The sequence below is a fragment of the Pinus tabuliformis genome, chromosome 3_1 (assembly GCF_031772625.1).
Source record: "Pinus tabuliformis cultivar Carrire ecotype Pingquan chromosome 3_1, CPIR1, whole genome shotgun sequence".
NCBI classification, from domain to species: Eukaryota; Viridiplantae; Streptophyta; class Pinopsida; order Pinales; family Pinaceae; genus Pinus; species Pinus tabuliformis.
Window position 1 is genome coordinate 702,998,279 of NC_142301.1, and position 17,547 is coordinate 703,015,825.

General features: G+C 36.0%; 2 protein-coding genes across 2 annotated transcripts; both read right to left on the bottom strand.

Annotated features, from left to right (window-relative positions):
• Positions 1 to 3,895: 3,895 nt before the first annotated feature.
• Positions 3,896 to 4,396, bottom strand: LOC149189096 (disease resistance protein RPV1-like). The gene has a single exon (XM_089410122.1). It carries the CDS (start codon positions 4,394 to 4,396, stop codon positions 3,896 to 3,898), a length of 501 nt encoding a protein of 166 aa, XP_089266248.1.
• Positions 4,397 to 4,901: 505 nt separating this feature from the next.
• On the bottom strand, positions 4,902 to 5,444 carry LOC149189097 (putative 2' cyclic ADP-D-ribose synthase BdTIR). The gene has a single exon (XM_089410124.1). It carries the CDS (start codon positions 5,442 to 5,444, stop codon positions 4,902 to 4,904), a length of 543 nt encoding a protein of 180 aa, XP_089266250.1.
• Positions 5,445 to 17,547: the final 12,103 nt, after the last annotated feature.

Sequence of the window (17,547 nt, forward strand, 5' to 3'; positions counted from 1 at the left end):
GATTGTGACCAAGGAAACAATTGTGATTAAAATATCAGTTATTTTTTCATATTTAACATAAAAAATAAAACAAAATAAAATTATTTATGTTATGTACAAAATGCAAAAGATTTCGAAAGAAATTTACCTGGTTGTGACTACGGGGACATTTCCTTGATCAACTACAACATGCAAATTTGTGTCATTATCAACTTTGTGAAGAAAATATTCTTGTGTAAGTGGTTGGTGATACAAAAAAATTTGATGCCCATTAGTAAGGAAAGAAATGCCAAAATTATCAATTGTAGTAAGGCACATCGTTCCATTGTCATGAACTTCAGTAACTTCGTAAGGGCCAAGCCATATTGTTTGGAGTTTACCTGGAAAGTCTTGGAATCTGGAGTCATATAACAACGCTCAATCCCATTTATGAAATTTTTTCCTTTTAATAAACTGATCATGCCATTTAACTCATTGTTGTTGGACTATGGCAATGCATTGTAAGGTAAGAAGGAAAATTTAATCAAGTTCATTGAGTTATTATAAGTGTTTTTTTGTGCTTCCGTGAGATCCAATCTGATTTCCTTGGCAGTTCTAAGAGTCTTAACTTCAAACTCGATTGGAAATATAGGTTCCTTACCAAAAATGAGTTGATAAAGTGAATAGCGAGTAGTGTTGCGCCAGTTTGTCTGATAAGCCCATAAGGATTCCAGAAGCTTGGTGGTCCAATCTCGATGATTTACAGATACTATTTTAGTATCTGTAAAATCCAACAGAAAGAGAGTTATTAAAAGCGTTAGAATAAGAGGGGAATAACATTTTACTCATCATTTATTTATCAATGATGTATTACTTTTCACTAATGGTTCTCGAGCAGAAGGGAAAATGTTACAATAGATTTTTCATTTGTATTGGAAGGCCATGGGAATGGAAATTAATGTGCACACATCTATAATTAGTTTTAATAATATAATTGAAGAGGTACAAGATTTTTTCAGGCAATTGTTTCCATAAATAAATTTGATTTAGATGCTTTCCTCAAATACTTTAGCTTCATTCTGAAACCAAATGGTGGTAAACATAGTTGGCATTAGATTATTGGAAAAAATGAGAGAAAAATACACTTATGGTGCAACAAGTGGTTGTCTCAGGGAGGGAGATTGACTCTACTTAAGGCTATATCGGAAGAAATTCAAGTATATTGGCACTCTTTAGTGCACATTCCCAAGGGGATTCTTGAGAAATTAAGGAAAACATATTTCAAATTCCCCTAGAACAGGAACTTAGAGTAGGGAGGTTATGATCTTTTTAAATGATAAACCTCAGTTCCACCAAAGAGTGAAGGGCGTTGGGGTCCTAACATATTCATCTATTTGGAAATGCTCTACGTAGCAAAATCCTTTAGAATTTTGTCACTATAGAAATTCTATGGAAAATATTAATTGTGTAGAAATACATCATTCTAATATTGCTCTTGGAATGGATTAGAAGTGATAGAAAGAATGTTAAAAACATCGCTAATAATTAGAAATCCATAGTTTTAACCTTTCCCATTATTTGCCAGTTTCTACCCTGGAAGGATAGTAACAGAAGGTTTAATATTATTGGAGTTGATGTCATATTAGGCTATGAGAATGGTAACTTTCTTCCAAAGAGACAATTCAACTTTTACATTCAAGATCAATTTACCTTAAATCAAATAGTTGATCGGGATCCTAAATTTATATGGCATTAAAAATGGTTGTTCGATAGAACATTAGGCCATTAAGGAAAATTTTCAAATTGATGGAATTCATATTTGGAGTTGAAAAAGGGCCATATTCATATCAAGTACACAATGCATTTTTTGGGCTAGTTAATGAACAAGGTTGGGGGATTGTACAACTAGTTTTGGTAATATTGTTATGCATTGTGGGGAAAGGAAAGACTCAAAGTCATGATGGTATAAACTCTGGAAGATAAGGACTCTTGAATATCTATCATACACATGTGGCTTCCTTTGAGTAATGGACTATTCACTTGGGAACTACTTCAGAAGGGATAGGTACATGGACCTAGTTATTTAATTTTATGTAAATTTTTTGAAGAAACCATCCTACATCTTGCTATATTATGTCCTTTTACTTGCCAGGTATGGTGGGATATTAACAAGACTTATGGTTATGGAAATGTTTGGTCTAGGGACAATATATAATATTACTTATGTATCTAGTTCTAAAGGGAGCAACTCAATGAGACATGTGACTATTTTATAATGCATTTTTGTTTCAAAATAGAATCCACACCCCATCATTTCATGGTTTTCCTTAGGATGATGTTATATGTCAAAGTTCAAAATATGATTCTAAAAAGTGAGAATACTCAAGAACTATAAGTATTTCAGGTTGATAAGGGATTACCTAAAAGCAAAATATCATAAAAGCATTTTGGAAGGGCTTCTATTTCTAAGTAAGACGCACTACTATAAATTTAAAGCATGTTTGGGTATGAAATCTAATAATTGTGTTTAGCTTATATCTCTTAGGTCATTAATTAAGTTGATAAGTGCATAAAGGTTCAATAGATTACAAATCTATGATGATTCATGCTCATGACTAAATAGATAAATGAGGATAATCAAATTCAATATATTACTCTTAACCTCTAGCCATGCAATTAAAAGAGAATAAATCATAGCTTGAAGTGTTCATTTTTACTTACATATACATAAAACACAACATTGAAACTCACACACTATAAACAAAATTGGTTGTAAAATTGGTTTCCTCCATTAGGAAAAAAACTCTTAAACTCTTAATGGAATCCCAAACAAAACTACTCTTAAACACTTAATGGAATCTCAAACAAAACTAGACTTGATATTTAATCAAATAAGTAATTAGATAATAAAAAAGGTTTGTAAATCAATAATTAAAGCTTATTTATTTTTGGTAATTTCTATATTTTTATAATTTCTATTATTATCATTTTAAATACAACATGACAAGCCCTTGCCCATGATAAACGTTTGCTCTTTCCCAGGCATTCGTGCATAGAGATAATACCGTTATCTACACCAGTCGATACCAATGAAACCCATAGATTTAGATGGTTACATACACAAGTCTATACAAATGAGACCGGAACTCGCCCATGTCGGCCAGCGACCTCTGGTCTCTGTTTTTAACAACTTAACCTTTGATCACCACTTCGGGGGAGGCTACACTGACGTCCTATATTCGCATATGGTCGGATATATCGACGCTACCATGCCCGGGGACTTTATCGGCACCTGCATTACGCTCAGTCGAGGATGATATTAGGCCAAAACCAAAGAATGCCAAGGCAAGTGATTAACATGCTCTGCCACTTGTGATTCTAAGCCATCAGTCCAACTGTAGCCAACCCCATCGTTGAATTGCTCCATCTGTCTTATAGAATGTGCTGCAATACCACAACAAATTGACCTAGTGGTGTTAAAATTCAAATTCTTCACACGACCTGGAAATTAGAAGGGATAAAACTCAGATAGGGAACGAGAGTTTTATGACAACGAAATATGATCGTATGATGAGAATGGAGCCTTGGGAAGATAAGGATTTTGCTCATAGAATGCCTTCCGCAAGACCCACTTCTCAATGTGCCCAATGCCAATGTCAAGCTTCACCAGTGAAAGAATTATAATACAGTGAAACTAAATGATTGAGTGGAGAGATTTATTTTACAATTCAGTATAATGTGAAACTAAATGATTGAGGCGAAAGATTTATTTTACAATTTAGTATGATGCATTAAATCCCTCTCAACTCATGTTAGATCCATATTAAATCCCTATTTAAAATAAATTTATACTGGTGTAAACACTGCCACCTAATGAAGATGCTTACCATCTTTCGATCGGTATCAATGTCAATGGCAACGTTGACGAATTCCTGGTCTAGAAATAATCTTTTCCACGAAGAAACACCCCAAGCACTTTAAGCGATAGTGGCAAACCATTGCAGACATTCAAAAACTCTTTAACCACTTCCTGAAATCCTACAACGGGACGGAGTTGACGCGAGCAAAAGAGCTCTTGCGAGTGCTTTCCATTGAGACCTTTCAGTGTGTAAATGGATGACTCTCCAAAAGCTGCGCTTGTAGGTACATCCTTATTCCGAGATGTAATTAAAATTAAGCTACCTACATGAATGGTATCTCTAACCGGTGCACATAATGCATCCATTTGATCAATATGATCAATATCATCTAAAATGATAAGAGACCGTTGAGAAACTGTTTTGAGCCTCTCTATGCCTTCAGAAACGCTACTCTGCAGGAAAGGTAAAGATCGATTTGGATCTGACATCAAATAAGAAGCAAAATCGATCGTAACTTGATCTCTCTCGGTTGAAGAATTGTTTAGCCAGGGTATCTTTAACCGATCCACATAATGCATCCATTTGATCCATATGATCAATATCATCTAAAATGATAAGAGCCCGTTGAGAAACTGTTTTGAGCCTCTCTATACCTTCATCAACGCTGTTTATTTGTGTATTCCATTGAATCAGATCCTTAAGAAGGCTACTCTGCTGGAAAGGTTAAGATTTGGATCTGACATCAAATAAGAAGCAAGATCGATCGTAATTTGATCTCTTTCGGTTGAAGAACTGTTTTGCGAGGGAAGTTTTCCCGACCCCACCAAGACCTACAATTCCCACATCTTTGGTGCTGCAGTGACAATGTTCTGTCCACATCTTTTATTTTTTGATTGAGGCCAGTAGGATATTTAGCGACGTCCAAAGGTGGTTTGCGAACTTTTTTCAGAACTTGTTGGACGACCTCATGGACCAGCTACCACTCTTCCTTGAATAATATTCACAATCACAGTCAACAGACGAATAAAAAACATGTACATAAATAATCTGTGATATACCTATGAAGCCAGCAAAGTACAAAACTCAAATAACAGGGAGAGTCTTACTAAAACCGATTATATCTGCCACAGCAGAAAGAGTATTCCTCCATTTTTCTATGGTATTGGGGTCGTACCTTGGTTGCGGACAATCGAATGCTCTCTTCCTTTCAAGCACGCCCAAATCTCTAGCATAAACTCGATCTCCACCGCGCGTCCACCGAAGATCTACGGGCTCGACTTTGTAGAAAACCGGAATTATTGTTGACCCCGACTTCAACATCTGTTCCCTCATCAGTACGAGCTCGTGGAGACACCATCTTGATTGAGCATAAGTTGGTGAAAATATGGCTACATGAACAGACGTTGTTCGAATAGCCCCTTCGATTTGAGGATCCAACTTCTCTCCTCGCAATTCTTTCTGGTCCAGAAAAACTGCTAATCCAAGTTCTTTAAGGCGATGGTAGATATGGGTAGCGAGTCCTTTCTTGACGTCAGGACCGCGGTGATTTAGAAACACTTCATACACATAGCTGTTGGTATTGCCCTGGGAGGTGGATGCAAAGGATGTAAAGTTAACGGGTGCCATTGGATACAGATTAACAAAGAAGCAAGATCGAATATATTGGGCAGAGACTGAGAATGTGCGCTTAGCTTCAATATTTGCCTATGAACGATTCAGGAGAGCAGAGAAGCTATCAGCTGCAGCTTTTCTGGTATCAAGACCTCAATTGAAAACAAAACAGCTTTGATTTGTAGTTGATTACTTGAGTTTCTTATTTCCTTCGAGAAAACCAAGGGGCAATAAATAGTGAACTATTACCGTAATCTGGTAATCTAAAAGGTGGAAGCATGAAGTTTCCTAACAGTTTTCCCTTCTTCCAGCATTATTGACTATCAGTTCTGTCGCAACATTATTGACTAAAGTTCGCAAGACCTTTTTTTAGACTAAAAAAATTTCATTTTTTCATTTAATCAAATGAGAACATTTTTCATTAATCAAATGAGAAATTACATATGGCCAGAAACGAAGAGAATAGGCAAATCATTATCAGACCAACACAGGCAAATCATTATCAGACCAACACTAGACCAAAGAAATCAAAAAACCAAAAAACCAAAGAAAGGTAGGCAAATTATTATAAGACTAACACCAAACCAAAGAGAGGTAGGCAAATCATTATCAGACCAACACCAGACCAAAGAAACCAAAGAGAGGTAGGCAAATCATTATCAGACCAACACCAGACCAAAGAAGCAGAAAAGAAATCACTAAGAACCAACCAATTGGTAACACTAAAAAAACCAAAAAAAAAAAAAAAAAACCAAAATAGACTAGACTGAAACAAAAATGAAAAACAAACCAAATTATACATCCCAAAAAACAAGAAACAAAAACAAAAAATAAACCAGACTATGCATCCCAAAAAACAAAACAGAAGATCAGAAAGCGAAAGAACCAGCTTCCTGGACAATGCCATCAAACCTTGTTTTCTTGCGGAAGACCTGCGTTGATTTCCTTGAGTAAATTGGGCGAGCAGCAGCTTGGCGATACCGGATCAGGTTTCCAGGTAATTGTAACCTGACGAGCTTTGAATCAGCCGGCAAAGAGGATGAGGATTTTATGCAAAAGATATTATCACTGGAAGGAATCTCAGGCAAAAGATTGTAGTTCTTGAAATGATATGGTTGAAACTTCATAGGAAGTTTGAACAAAACTGAATTTCTTTCCGCACACCACAGCTCTGCAGCCCTCCCAGCATTGTAGAATTCACGTTTTATTAAAAAAGCAAGGGCATAGAATACATGGTTTTGGTTGGAGAGTAGATAATTTCAACGTTTACAAACAATCCTTAACCTGTTTATGCTCAGAAAAGAGAAAAAGAGTGGAGGTAATGCAATGGCAGTTTGTAGCCAATTATAGCCATTCTGAATTGCAACAGAGAGATCATCTACAGCCAAGTTGCTTCCACCTTGCGTTAATTAGGCAGTCACCACTCAATTAGGCATGTTGTTCACCTGAGTTTTCTCCATGTTCATTTGGAGGACTGAATTTGGAGGAGCAGTTGGGTTTGAATTTGCTGGAGGTTTTTGTCCAACCATTTAGCAGCGTGGTGAGCAGTGTGGTCAGCAGTATGAGCAGAGCAGAGCAGTGTGAGCAGTGTGGCAGCAGTGAGAGCAGTGAACAGTGAGCAGTGTGAGAGCAGGGAGTTTTCTATGCAGCAGAAGTATAGAGCAGCGAGCAAGCAGCAACAAATGCATTTGAACATGACAAAAGAACCAGAAATTTCAGAACATGTGGAGACAAATGATTTAGGACAAGTGAAAATTTCCTCACCCGCTAAAGCTGGGAAGTGGGTTTGGGTCAATGCCAAACAATATCGGGGCATTTTAAAACAAAGAATAGTCTGTCTAAAATGGGAGCAAGCAAGGAAGAAACGGTCTCAAAAGAAAAGTAATCGAGCCCTTCACAAAAAGCACTCAAACAAGTCTTCTCCACAAGCATGTGGCAACAAGAAGTCCAAAGGAAAAGTCATTGATGATTCTGTCTTATATAGTCCCACATCCACACCTCTCACCTGGTCATCTGATATTTATGTGAAAGAATTGTTAAATGCAAAACAAAGGTTGGAGGTTTTAGAAGCTAAAGGGTAGGAAATAGATCATAAAATTCATATAATAACCTCTGAGAACAATGTATTAGCAGAAAGCAATAAAATTTAAAACAAGTGGCATTGCTACAGGATGTTCACTTGATAGGGAAGACAGAATGGCAACACATGAAGGCGAATGTGCAAACCATAAAGAAATATGTAGGGGAAAGTATAGTGGTGGTGAATATGAAATCATTCCAGGATAGAGGGAAAATAATTGCCCCAATAAACAAACATAAAGAGAAGCTGTTTGAATAGCCCCTTCGATTTGAGGATCCAACTTCTCTCCTCCTTGCAATTCTTTCTGGTCCAGAAAAACTGCTAATCCAAGTTCTTTAAGGCGATGGTAGATATGGGTAGCGAGTCCTTTCTTGACGTCAGTGCCGCGGTGATTTAGAAACACTTCATACACATAGCTGTTGGTGGATGTAAAGGATGTAAAGTTAATGGGCGTCATTGCATACAGATTAACAAAGAAGCAAGATCAAATATATTTGGCAGAGATTGAGAATGCGCGCTCAGCTTCAATATTTGCCTATGAACGATTCAGGAGAGCAGAGAAGCTATCAGCTGCAGCTTTTCTGGTATCAAGACCTCAGTTGAAAACAAAAGTGCTTTGATTTGTAGTTGATTACTTGAGGTTCTTATTTCCTTTGAGAAAACCAAGTGGCAATAAATAGTGAACTAATACCATAATCTGGTAATCTAAACGGTGGAAGCATGAAGTTTCCTACAAGTTTTCCTTTCTTCCAGCATTATTGACTATCAGTTCTGTCGCAACATTATTGACTAAAGTTCGGAAGACTTTTTTTTCGAAAAAAAAAAATCATTTAAAGGCAGGCAAATCATTATCAGACCACACCAGACCAACAAAATAAAAAAAACCAAAGAAAGGTACGCAAATCATTATCAGACCAACACCAGACCAAAGAAAGGTAGGCAAATCTGATATACACCAGACCAAAGAAGCAGAAAATAAATCACTAAGAACCCACATTGTTAACATAAAAAAAACACAAAAAAAAAACCAAAATACACTAGACTGAAAAACAAAACAAAAAATAAACCAAATTATACATAAAAAAACAAGAAACAAAAAGAAAAAATAAACCAGACTATGCATCCCAAAAAACAAAACAGAGAATGAGAAAGCTAAAGAACCAGCTTCCTGTACAATGCCATCAACCTTGTTTTCTTGCGGAAACCTGCTTTACCACACATAAGATTCCTTTACTTGGTAGTCGAAACCCATTCTTTATGCAAAACAACTTGCATCCACCCATATAAGATATGCGGTGGTTTAGATTTTGTGAAATTTTTGGTAGGAATTCAGAAAAATCATCATTTTTATTATTTAAATTAAATTTTTAATTGTATATATAAATTTCTATGAATTTAATATGCTATAAATCAACATAAAATATAACCATAGAATTATGTTTTTTTATCTGAAAATTTATGGAAATTCTGATTATATTTAAAAAATATGTAACAATAATTTTTATAAATCTAAATAAAAATGATCACACTTCATATTTTTAAGTGGCCTATAAATTTTCCAACTTTTTAAAGGTATCCCATATACCAAATGATTTGACTGCGACGCGATCTTTTGTCCCACTCTCTTCATGGTCTTTTTAAAGGTATCCCATATACCAAATGCTTTGACTGCGACGGGATCTTTTGTCCCACTCTCTTCACGGGGAACAACTGGCAATGGCATCAATGGACGTAAATGTTACAACAATATAAAATTTTGAAAAAAAAGTCAGAGTAGGTAAGTGGGGTTCTTACAATTTTTCATAGGCAACCGTACGCATCAATTTCAAATAAATGTTATGACAATTTCACATGGTTGAAATCTTCTTTTTAATGTTAATACATTATGATAGTTGTACAAATCTCATAATCAATTATCAAATTGTTGAAAAATGGTTCTACTTAAAATAGTGTTTTAAAGATTATTGTTGAAGTAAATTTCAATTTTTAAAAATATTATTAATATTTATATTTTTTATTATTAATTTTTTTTATATCTGCAGTATGTTTTATATATATATATATATATTTATAAAAATTTAACATTTTTAACACAATTTTAATATTAGGTATTAGTATAATTATTGTTTGGATATATTTTTGGTGGTTGGTATTTATATAATTAGAGTTTGAATATATTTTTGATTTGTGTTTTTATTATTTGAGTTCAAAAATATGATATTTTTATAAAGAATTTACACAATTTTATGTGAAGCTATTTTTAAGGATATGGGAATTGTTTGTTAGTGATTCTTTGAAGCTTGTTATCTTTTGAATGTGATTGTATGCTACCACATGTTAGAAAGTGATTGTATGCTATCACATGTTAATCATGGTATGGATTCTCTAATTGTTTGATTCTTTAATTTTTATTATTAGATAAAACTTGTATATATTTTGTATCTAATCATATCTAAGATGACAACTCATAGAGGTAAGAAATTGCAATTTCATTACAATAACCAATATTATAATTCTTTCAAGTGTAATTATAAATAGTGGATTGCAATAAATGAAGGGCATACCTTGGCAAGTAGCTTAGCTTTTACTCAATTCATTAATCAAGGCTGTTCATTTGCTTCAAGATGTCATGAACAACACAAGTTACACTTCAAATTAGAAACTACCATGATAGTTTTGAATGAGATGTTTATTCAAGATGCATTTGATATGTTCATGTTTTAGAAGAATGATAATGGGTTTCATCTCTTTCCTCCTTCCATGTGTATTGTTATATGCCTTCTATTAAGTGCACACATATGAATTCCATTAACCCCTATACATGTCCATCCACTAGCTTGTCATCTCCTTCAAAGTTATCGATGTTTTGATACTCTACTCTTATGCTAATTTATATGTACTTTTGGTGATTTGATCATGTATCAATCTTTTGCGAGGGCCCCTAACAACTGGCAATTCTTCTCTATAATCCTAGAATGACTATTAGTTGGGATGCCACTACCACAAGAATCAATCTCATGAATGATGTATCCTACCATAATGCAAGTATCCATTTATTTAGAGAAGCAGTAGTTGAATCAACAAATGCAATCTCAAAGTTTCATTATCCATTATATGTACTCAACACTTGAAAGATCACATGAATTTAGGCCGTGTTTGTGAATCATCCACTCAAGCTCTTCCTACACTATCTTTTATCATAGTAGATTTGTCAATGTCTCTATTGTTTCCCTACCCAAATTATTTATTGAAGTGCTAATTATAGAAACCAACATGTCCTTGCTACTTAATTTTTTGTCCATGGCATTGGCCTTCTCAAAGATGTCAAGCATCATGTTTACAAAATCATTCCCATTTTCCACACTCATTTTCCTTCCCCCTCTCAATTTTTTCATTAGTAATCTCCTTCCATAATGCATTAAATTCTTTGTGCACTTTTTTGTGCTCTCTGATGTCCTACAAATTTGACCACCCTACATAAGGAATGAAATCTTTGATTTTGGAAGCATTGGCTACAACACACAAACCACACATAATTTTACCCAATCCTTTAATTCGCACCAACTTATCCAATGAGGAACATAGAAGAGAGTAAAGCAAAGTATCATGGGGAGTTAGGCTAAGTGGTTGTACTAGATCAGTGACCTATTTTCATCTATGTATTGTTCCATCATCCCCAAATAATTATTCCCATTTACAACCCTAAGAAAAACAAACCAATATATCTCTCTCAAATCTTAATTGAGATTGTGTTGTTAAAAGTGAGTTTGTCATTGAACACTTGTACCTCAAAGCTACCCTAGCAACATTGTTCATATCAACAACATATAATATGTTTAATGGTTTTTGCAATTTAATGCAAAAGAGTCATCCACATGTTTTATCATGGTTAAATAATAATTTGAAAATTAACAAGAAGAACGTTGTTAACCTGACCTAACTAAACCAAGCCTTATGTGTCAGCTTGAGACACCCAACACTAATACCCTAAGTAGGCTTTGGTTGCATTATGGAGCAAGGTAGTGAGAGTTGGAGTAGTCAATGAATCTTAAGAGTCTAGGAAAAATTGCCAATCTACAAACACCATGCGGAATAATAAAGATAAGAATAGCAATATACATTTCTCTAGAAACAATGGTATATTTCTTAGATTCTCTCCATGTTGAAGATGATGTCATAGTGGTGAATGCCATATGTGAAATAAGTGACAACATAATGGCCCTAATGTGCTCTAGATTTATGAAAATATCATGCCCTAGCTTAATCATGGTGGAAGGTGTAACAACCCTCGTGAAAATTCCATGTAATAAAAGCTAATAAAGGCAAAAATAATAAACATGATTGATGGGACACTTATTCCAAGTTGAATGTAGGGTAAGACATCGTAGTGTGGGTGTTGATTTGGTTGTTAATGGCTAAGGAAATTGACAAAGGCAATGGCTAAGGCTTTGGAAAGGCAAAATGGAATTTTTGGCACATTTATTTATGAAAATAAAGGAAATTAGGAAAAAAGGGAGGTGAAAGGTCACAAGTTGCATGTGAGGAGGAAAATGAAGGAAAATAATGCAAAATGAAGAAAATAGAGGCCTCATTCATAAAAAGGCTTCTAAGGATCAGTGGGTAGGCTTGGTCAGTGTAAGCTTATGTCAGTTCATTTCTGGAGTTCTCTCTCTATTCTCTCTCTCTCATACTCTTGGACACTTAGAGTTTTCTTGGAGCACTCTTGGAGAGTGTGGCATATTTGGAGTTTTGGAACAAGAAGGCAAAGGAAGAGCAAGAAAGTGCAAGAGGACATCAAGATTAGTAGCTACAATGGGTTTTTCTTACAGGAACCGAGATGAATGTATGTTTTCCTCACTAGTTTTGCCATGTGTGTCATATGCATGTGGTTTGCTAGTTATGATCTGTCATTGGCATGGAGGATGGTTGGGATTGACAGTGGATTGCCTAGCCTTGCTATTTCCTGGATAACCATGGAGATTGTGGGTATTTCATTGTTTTATTTTGGCTGGTTCTCATGTTTCCTTAGCTTAGGTTGAGTTATTAGTCCTGGAAGCCTTGGTTGGACAAACACTCTGGAAGCCATGTAACATCTTGGGTTGAGTTACTAGTCGTGGAAGCCTTGGTTAGAAAAACGCTCTGGAATCCCTTGGTGGGTTGAGTTACTAGTCCTTTAAGATGTAGTTGGACAAACACTCTGGAAGTCCTGGAAGGCTTTGATAGAGACCAATCTGATGATGGTTTTGTGATATCCAACCGTGACGTGGAATCATTGTTTGATGGGTTGAGGTGGATGGCCTCTGGAATCCCTGGATGGTTTTGGATTGATGTGTTCTATAAGATCCCATATTCATGCTTGGAATATGGCATGGGGGTGAATGGTTGAAGGGAGATTTGGCTTAGCCATTTTACGGTCGAGTGGAATGTGGTAGTCTCATACCGGGTTGGATTTTGCATCATTAATATAAGGTTATTTCTCCTTGTTATCTCACGAGTATTATACTAGTTTATATGTGGATTATATGGTTGTTGTTTCCTTGGTATTTCTATTGTTATTATGTTGGTTATGAATGTGTATTATGACAGTGGCTATGTATGGCTCCCATCATGTTTTTACTTGTATATGAATGAACAATGTATCTATGGCTTAATGGATAAAACTGTAGCTAATGTGATAAGGAAACAAAGCTTCATAGTGAATCTCAGATAAGTATGAAACCCCTATGCTTAGATCTGTTGTTTACACCTATAGATTGCATTGATGCCAAGTGTTTGACAGAATGTCAGTCCCGGTTGGGGATGGTCAGGCCTAGTCCTAGATTTAGTTTTTGGTTTATTAGTCTTGTCATCATGTGTTTAATGGATTCCGGAAGTTACAACAATGTAACAGCCCTGGTAAAAATCCATGTAAAAATATATAAATCCCATGGTTGATGGGACACATATTCCAAGTTGAATGTTGGGAAAAACATCCTAGTGGGTGTTCATTTGGTCTTTTATGGCTAAGGCTTTGGAAAGGCAAAGTGGAATTTTGGCACAATTATTTATGAAAATAAAGGAAATTAGGAGAAAAGGAAGGTGAAATGTCACAGGTTGCATGTGAGGAGGAAATTGAAGGACAATAATGGAAAATGAAGAAAATAGAGGCCACATTGATAAAAAGGCTTTTGAGGATCAGTGGGCAAGCTTGGTCAATGTAACCTTTTGTCAGTTGAGTTTTGGAGCTCTCTCATTATTCTCTCTCTCTCTCATACTCTTGGACACTTAGAGTTCTCTTGGAGCATTTTGGCATTGGAGCAAGAAAGGCAAAGAAGGAAAGAGGAAGCAAGATCGAGCAGGGAAAGGCATGATCAAGCAGCTACAACAGGCTTCATTGTAGGTATCGACTTGCATGTGTATTTTCCTTGCTAGATTTGGCATGCATGGCATTGCATGTGGTTATTTTCTATCATGGCATGGGTTTTTCCAAGTGTAACAATGTTTTCAACCTAGCCTTTCCATTTCTGGATAGCCATGGTGTGATGGGGTTCTCATGTTTTGGTTGAGCTAGATTACTAGATGAATTCAAAGCTGGGTGAGGTGGATCTCTGAATGATAGAGCACATGGTCTAGTGGTCACTAAACTGAACTGTGGATCACAGTAAAGCCACTAACCTAGTGACCCCTGAGCAAAACTGTGCCTTGTGGTAAATAAAGGATTATGTTGCCTCGGTGGGCCTAGGAATCATTTCTGGTGAATGGAAAGATATACGGTAAAGCCAAGAGGTGGTTTGCTCTACGTTGGGCCTAGTAATCCCAGGTTTGGGATATGTGGTAAATCTTGGAGAGTGGGTCTCGGTTTAGGGCCTAGTGATCCGAGTTTGGATTGTAGTAAAGTCTGAGAGACTAGGAGACAGGAAAATTCCTCATGGTGTAGGTGGAGAAACCCGGTGGCATCCATTCTTGTTTGGCCTAGTGATCGGGTGGATATCACAGTAAGGCCTATTATGATGTGTTCGTTGTGTTGGCCTAGTGATCCAGGATGGATTATGGTAAAGCTTGGTTTTTTTTTATGAGGGTGAGGTGGTTTAGCATTAGTATGCCCTAGTTGGTTCTTTTGGTTTGAGTCCCACATTCATGCTTGGAATATGGCACAGGGGTGAATGGATGAAGAAAGATTTGGCTAAGCCATTCTATGGTCGGGTGGAACATGGTAGTCCCATCTCCGATTGGTTTATTGCATTCATTAATGAGAAATTCATTCCCTTGATTTCCATGTGCAAAATTATTGATGTATATGTGGGTTTTGATGGCTGATATGTTTATGGTAATTTTGTTCCTATTATGGTGGTTATATGTATATTTTATGACAACAACTATGTATGGCTCTCAGCATGTTTTTACTTGTAAATGAATGGTATCTATGGCCTAATGAATGATAATGCAACAAATGACATGAGGGAACAATGGTTCATAGAGATTCTCAGATAAGTATGAGAACCTTACTCTTAATTATGTTATTTACACCTGTAGGTTACATGTTGATGATATGTTTGACGAAATGCCTGAAATGGCTAGTAGGGGTCTGATAAAGGTCTTGTTCGACTTATTGCCTTTGCATCATTGTTTCCCTGTACTTTTACTGATTCCAAGCTATCACTCGATTTTGGGCAGTGGCCAAGCCTCTGGACCTGAAAAAGTGGCTTAAATCCCGGGGTTACTGGCACATAACTGGAAATTTTGGTCTCTGGTCACTAGCAGGCAAGCCTGTGAGAGCGACTTTAGGTTACTGCTCGCTCCCTTGCCCATAGCATGGAGCGAAGATGGCCTAAGAGATCAGAACAATAGTGGGACCTAGGGACAAGATGTTTGAGTGCCTGACATGTCTCCTGAGGGTTCTGTTGTTGATGTTGGATGATTGTGTGTGATGTTCTGTCGATTTCACTTCCTTAAGGTCACATAGAGGTCGAATCTGATCATAGTAGCCTCTCATCTCATGTTTACCCCGATTGGCATGATTACTTGGGTATATGTGGGAGGAGGGTGTTACAGAGTGGTATCAAAGCATGGTTGAACTATCGAACTGGATGGGCTATGTGTGTTGGCCATGCATGCATGCCAGTTGCATGTGTGTCTCTTACACTTGCATTCCATGTGCTTGTTGCATTGCATAATGTTGATCATGGTTGTAGTAAGGTTGTCATGAAGAACTTGATGTTGATTTTTTGGAATGCATCGTCATGAGTATATGATTGGTTACATATTGTTATATTTCACTTACATGTTTTTATATGCCGCTTGATTACATCCTTGTATGTTAGGTTGCATTCTTATATGTTTGATTACATGTATCAGTCTTGTAGGTTGGTTACAAGTATTGATCGATTATGCTCGACTACATGTGTTCATGTGTATGTGTAATTGATTATGCATTTCTTATGCATGTTGATGGTTGCATGTGGCAATGTTTACAGTGGAGTAGTGGTTGGTTTCATGCATGAGGTCATAGTTTGTGAAGTTGATATGGTCATGCATTGACGACTGGACTCTAGCTAGACGGATGTGTATATGGTTTTGTACTCATGTGTTATATGTCTATATGCAGTCGTTATGAACGTATGGTCTTGGTTATAGTTATGCATGAATAATAGGTCAAAAATTCCTTGTGAAGTCATTGTATGCAAATTTAGGTCATCGTGGTGCTATTGGTTATTATGATGCTAATGTGTTGGCTGAGATAGAACAAGAGATGAAAATCATCATAATGAGGTTGTCTCATTAGAATTTGGGGTAAGAGAAGATCGCCATACAGTTATTGTATGTTGGTATGAATGTATGTAAGTTAAGGATTATTATATGAATTAGGTTTATGTACATGTCTTTTGATGTTATGATTACATTCATGATAGATGTTAGTTTATTAGTGTAGTTATATGAACAAATGTTGAATAGTCAAGAATGATACTAACCTGTAGTTGTATGCATTGTTATTGTTGTTTTGCGTTAGATAACTTGATTATTAGGTTATATGTTGTTGATGAGCATGATATATAGCTTATTGTTGTTATATGCTATTAACTTGATGATGAGGGTTATTTTATTAAGATCTTGATGTTGTAATTTAGATTGGCCATATGCGTGATGGTTATGTTCATTGAATTGAAGATCTTGATGTTATATGTATTGTGTTAACCTGGTTTTACCTATGTAGATGGTTATGGTTGCGATATCCAAGTATGAGCCGACATATTTGTGATATGGTGTCGTACTAATCTAGACTGATCGTACATATGTGATTGTTATGCATGAACGATAAATGCTTATGAGCTTATGATGTGAACATGTTAGTTAGTTACTGTTATGGATATCATGATTTATGTTTGAGTTGATATGTTGTGAAGTTGTGTCATGCTAACCAGGATTGATTGTGTAGACAAGATTGCCTCCCCTGAGATACATCAAGGTATGAGTTTGCTTATGTCATATATTTGGTACTTGACTGTTTGATTATGTCGTATAGTTGATTTAGCTGACATGGTGTGTTCATAGCTTGCTTGAATGTTTGATTAATTGCATGATATGAGTATGAGTTTATAGGGTTGCATGAAGAAATGATCTTTTTTTAAGATGATTGTACTAATACATATGTGTCGAGACAATTGATATGTACTTGCGTGTAAGTAGGTGATAGTTGTAGCATTATGTCTAATGACTATGAATTATGACATGATTGTTAGTCTTGCTAAATGTTGATTTCAAATTGATAGATATGATTGTCTTCATATTTGGAACATGTGGTTGACATGTGTGAGTAGTTGCAGGAAGCATGTTGGTATTATCCTGACAAGGTAATAGTTGATGTGTTTATCTCACTAATAGTCGATGATGTGACAGTGCATAGTAACACTCAATTGTAGCAAGAAAAAGGTCAAAGAAAGGAATTGGGCAATAATTCCTTTGGATATGTTTGGAAACCCTAATTCCAAACGAATGAATGATTTGCATACCGAAAGTATTCTTACCCTTGATTTCGTTCGAGTTATGTGGGTATGTGCTATA

Coding starts and splice junctions, on each gene's coding strand:
- LOC149189097 (XM_089410124.1), bottom strand. CDS start 5,444: ATGGCACCCGTTAACTTTACATCCTTTGCATCCACCTCCCAGGGCAAT.
- LOC149189096 (XM_089410122.1), bottom strand. CDS start 4,396: ATGCATTATGTGGATCGGTTAAAGATACCCTGGCTAAACAATTCTTCA.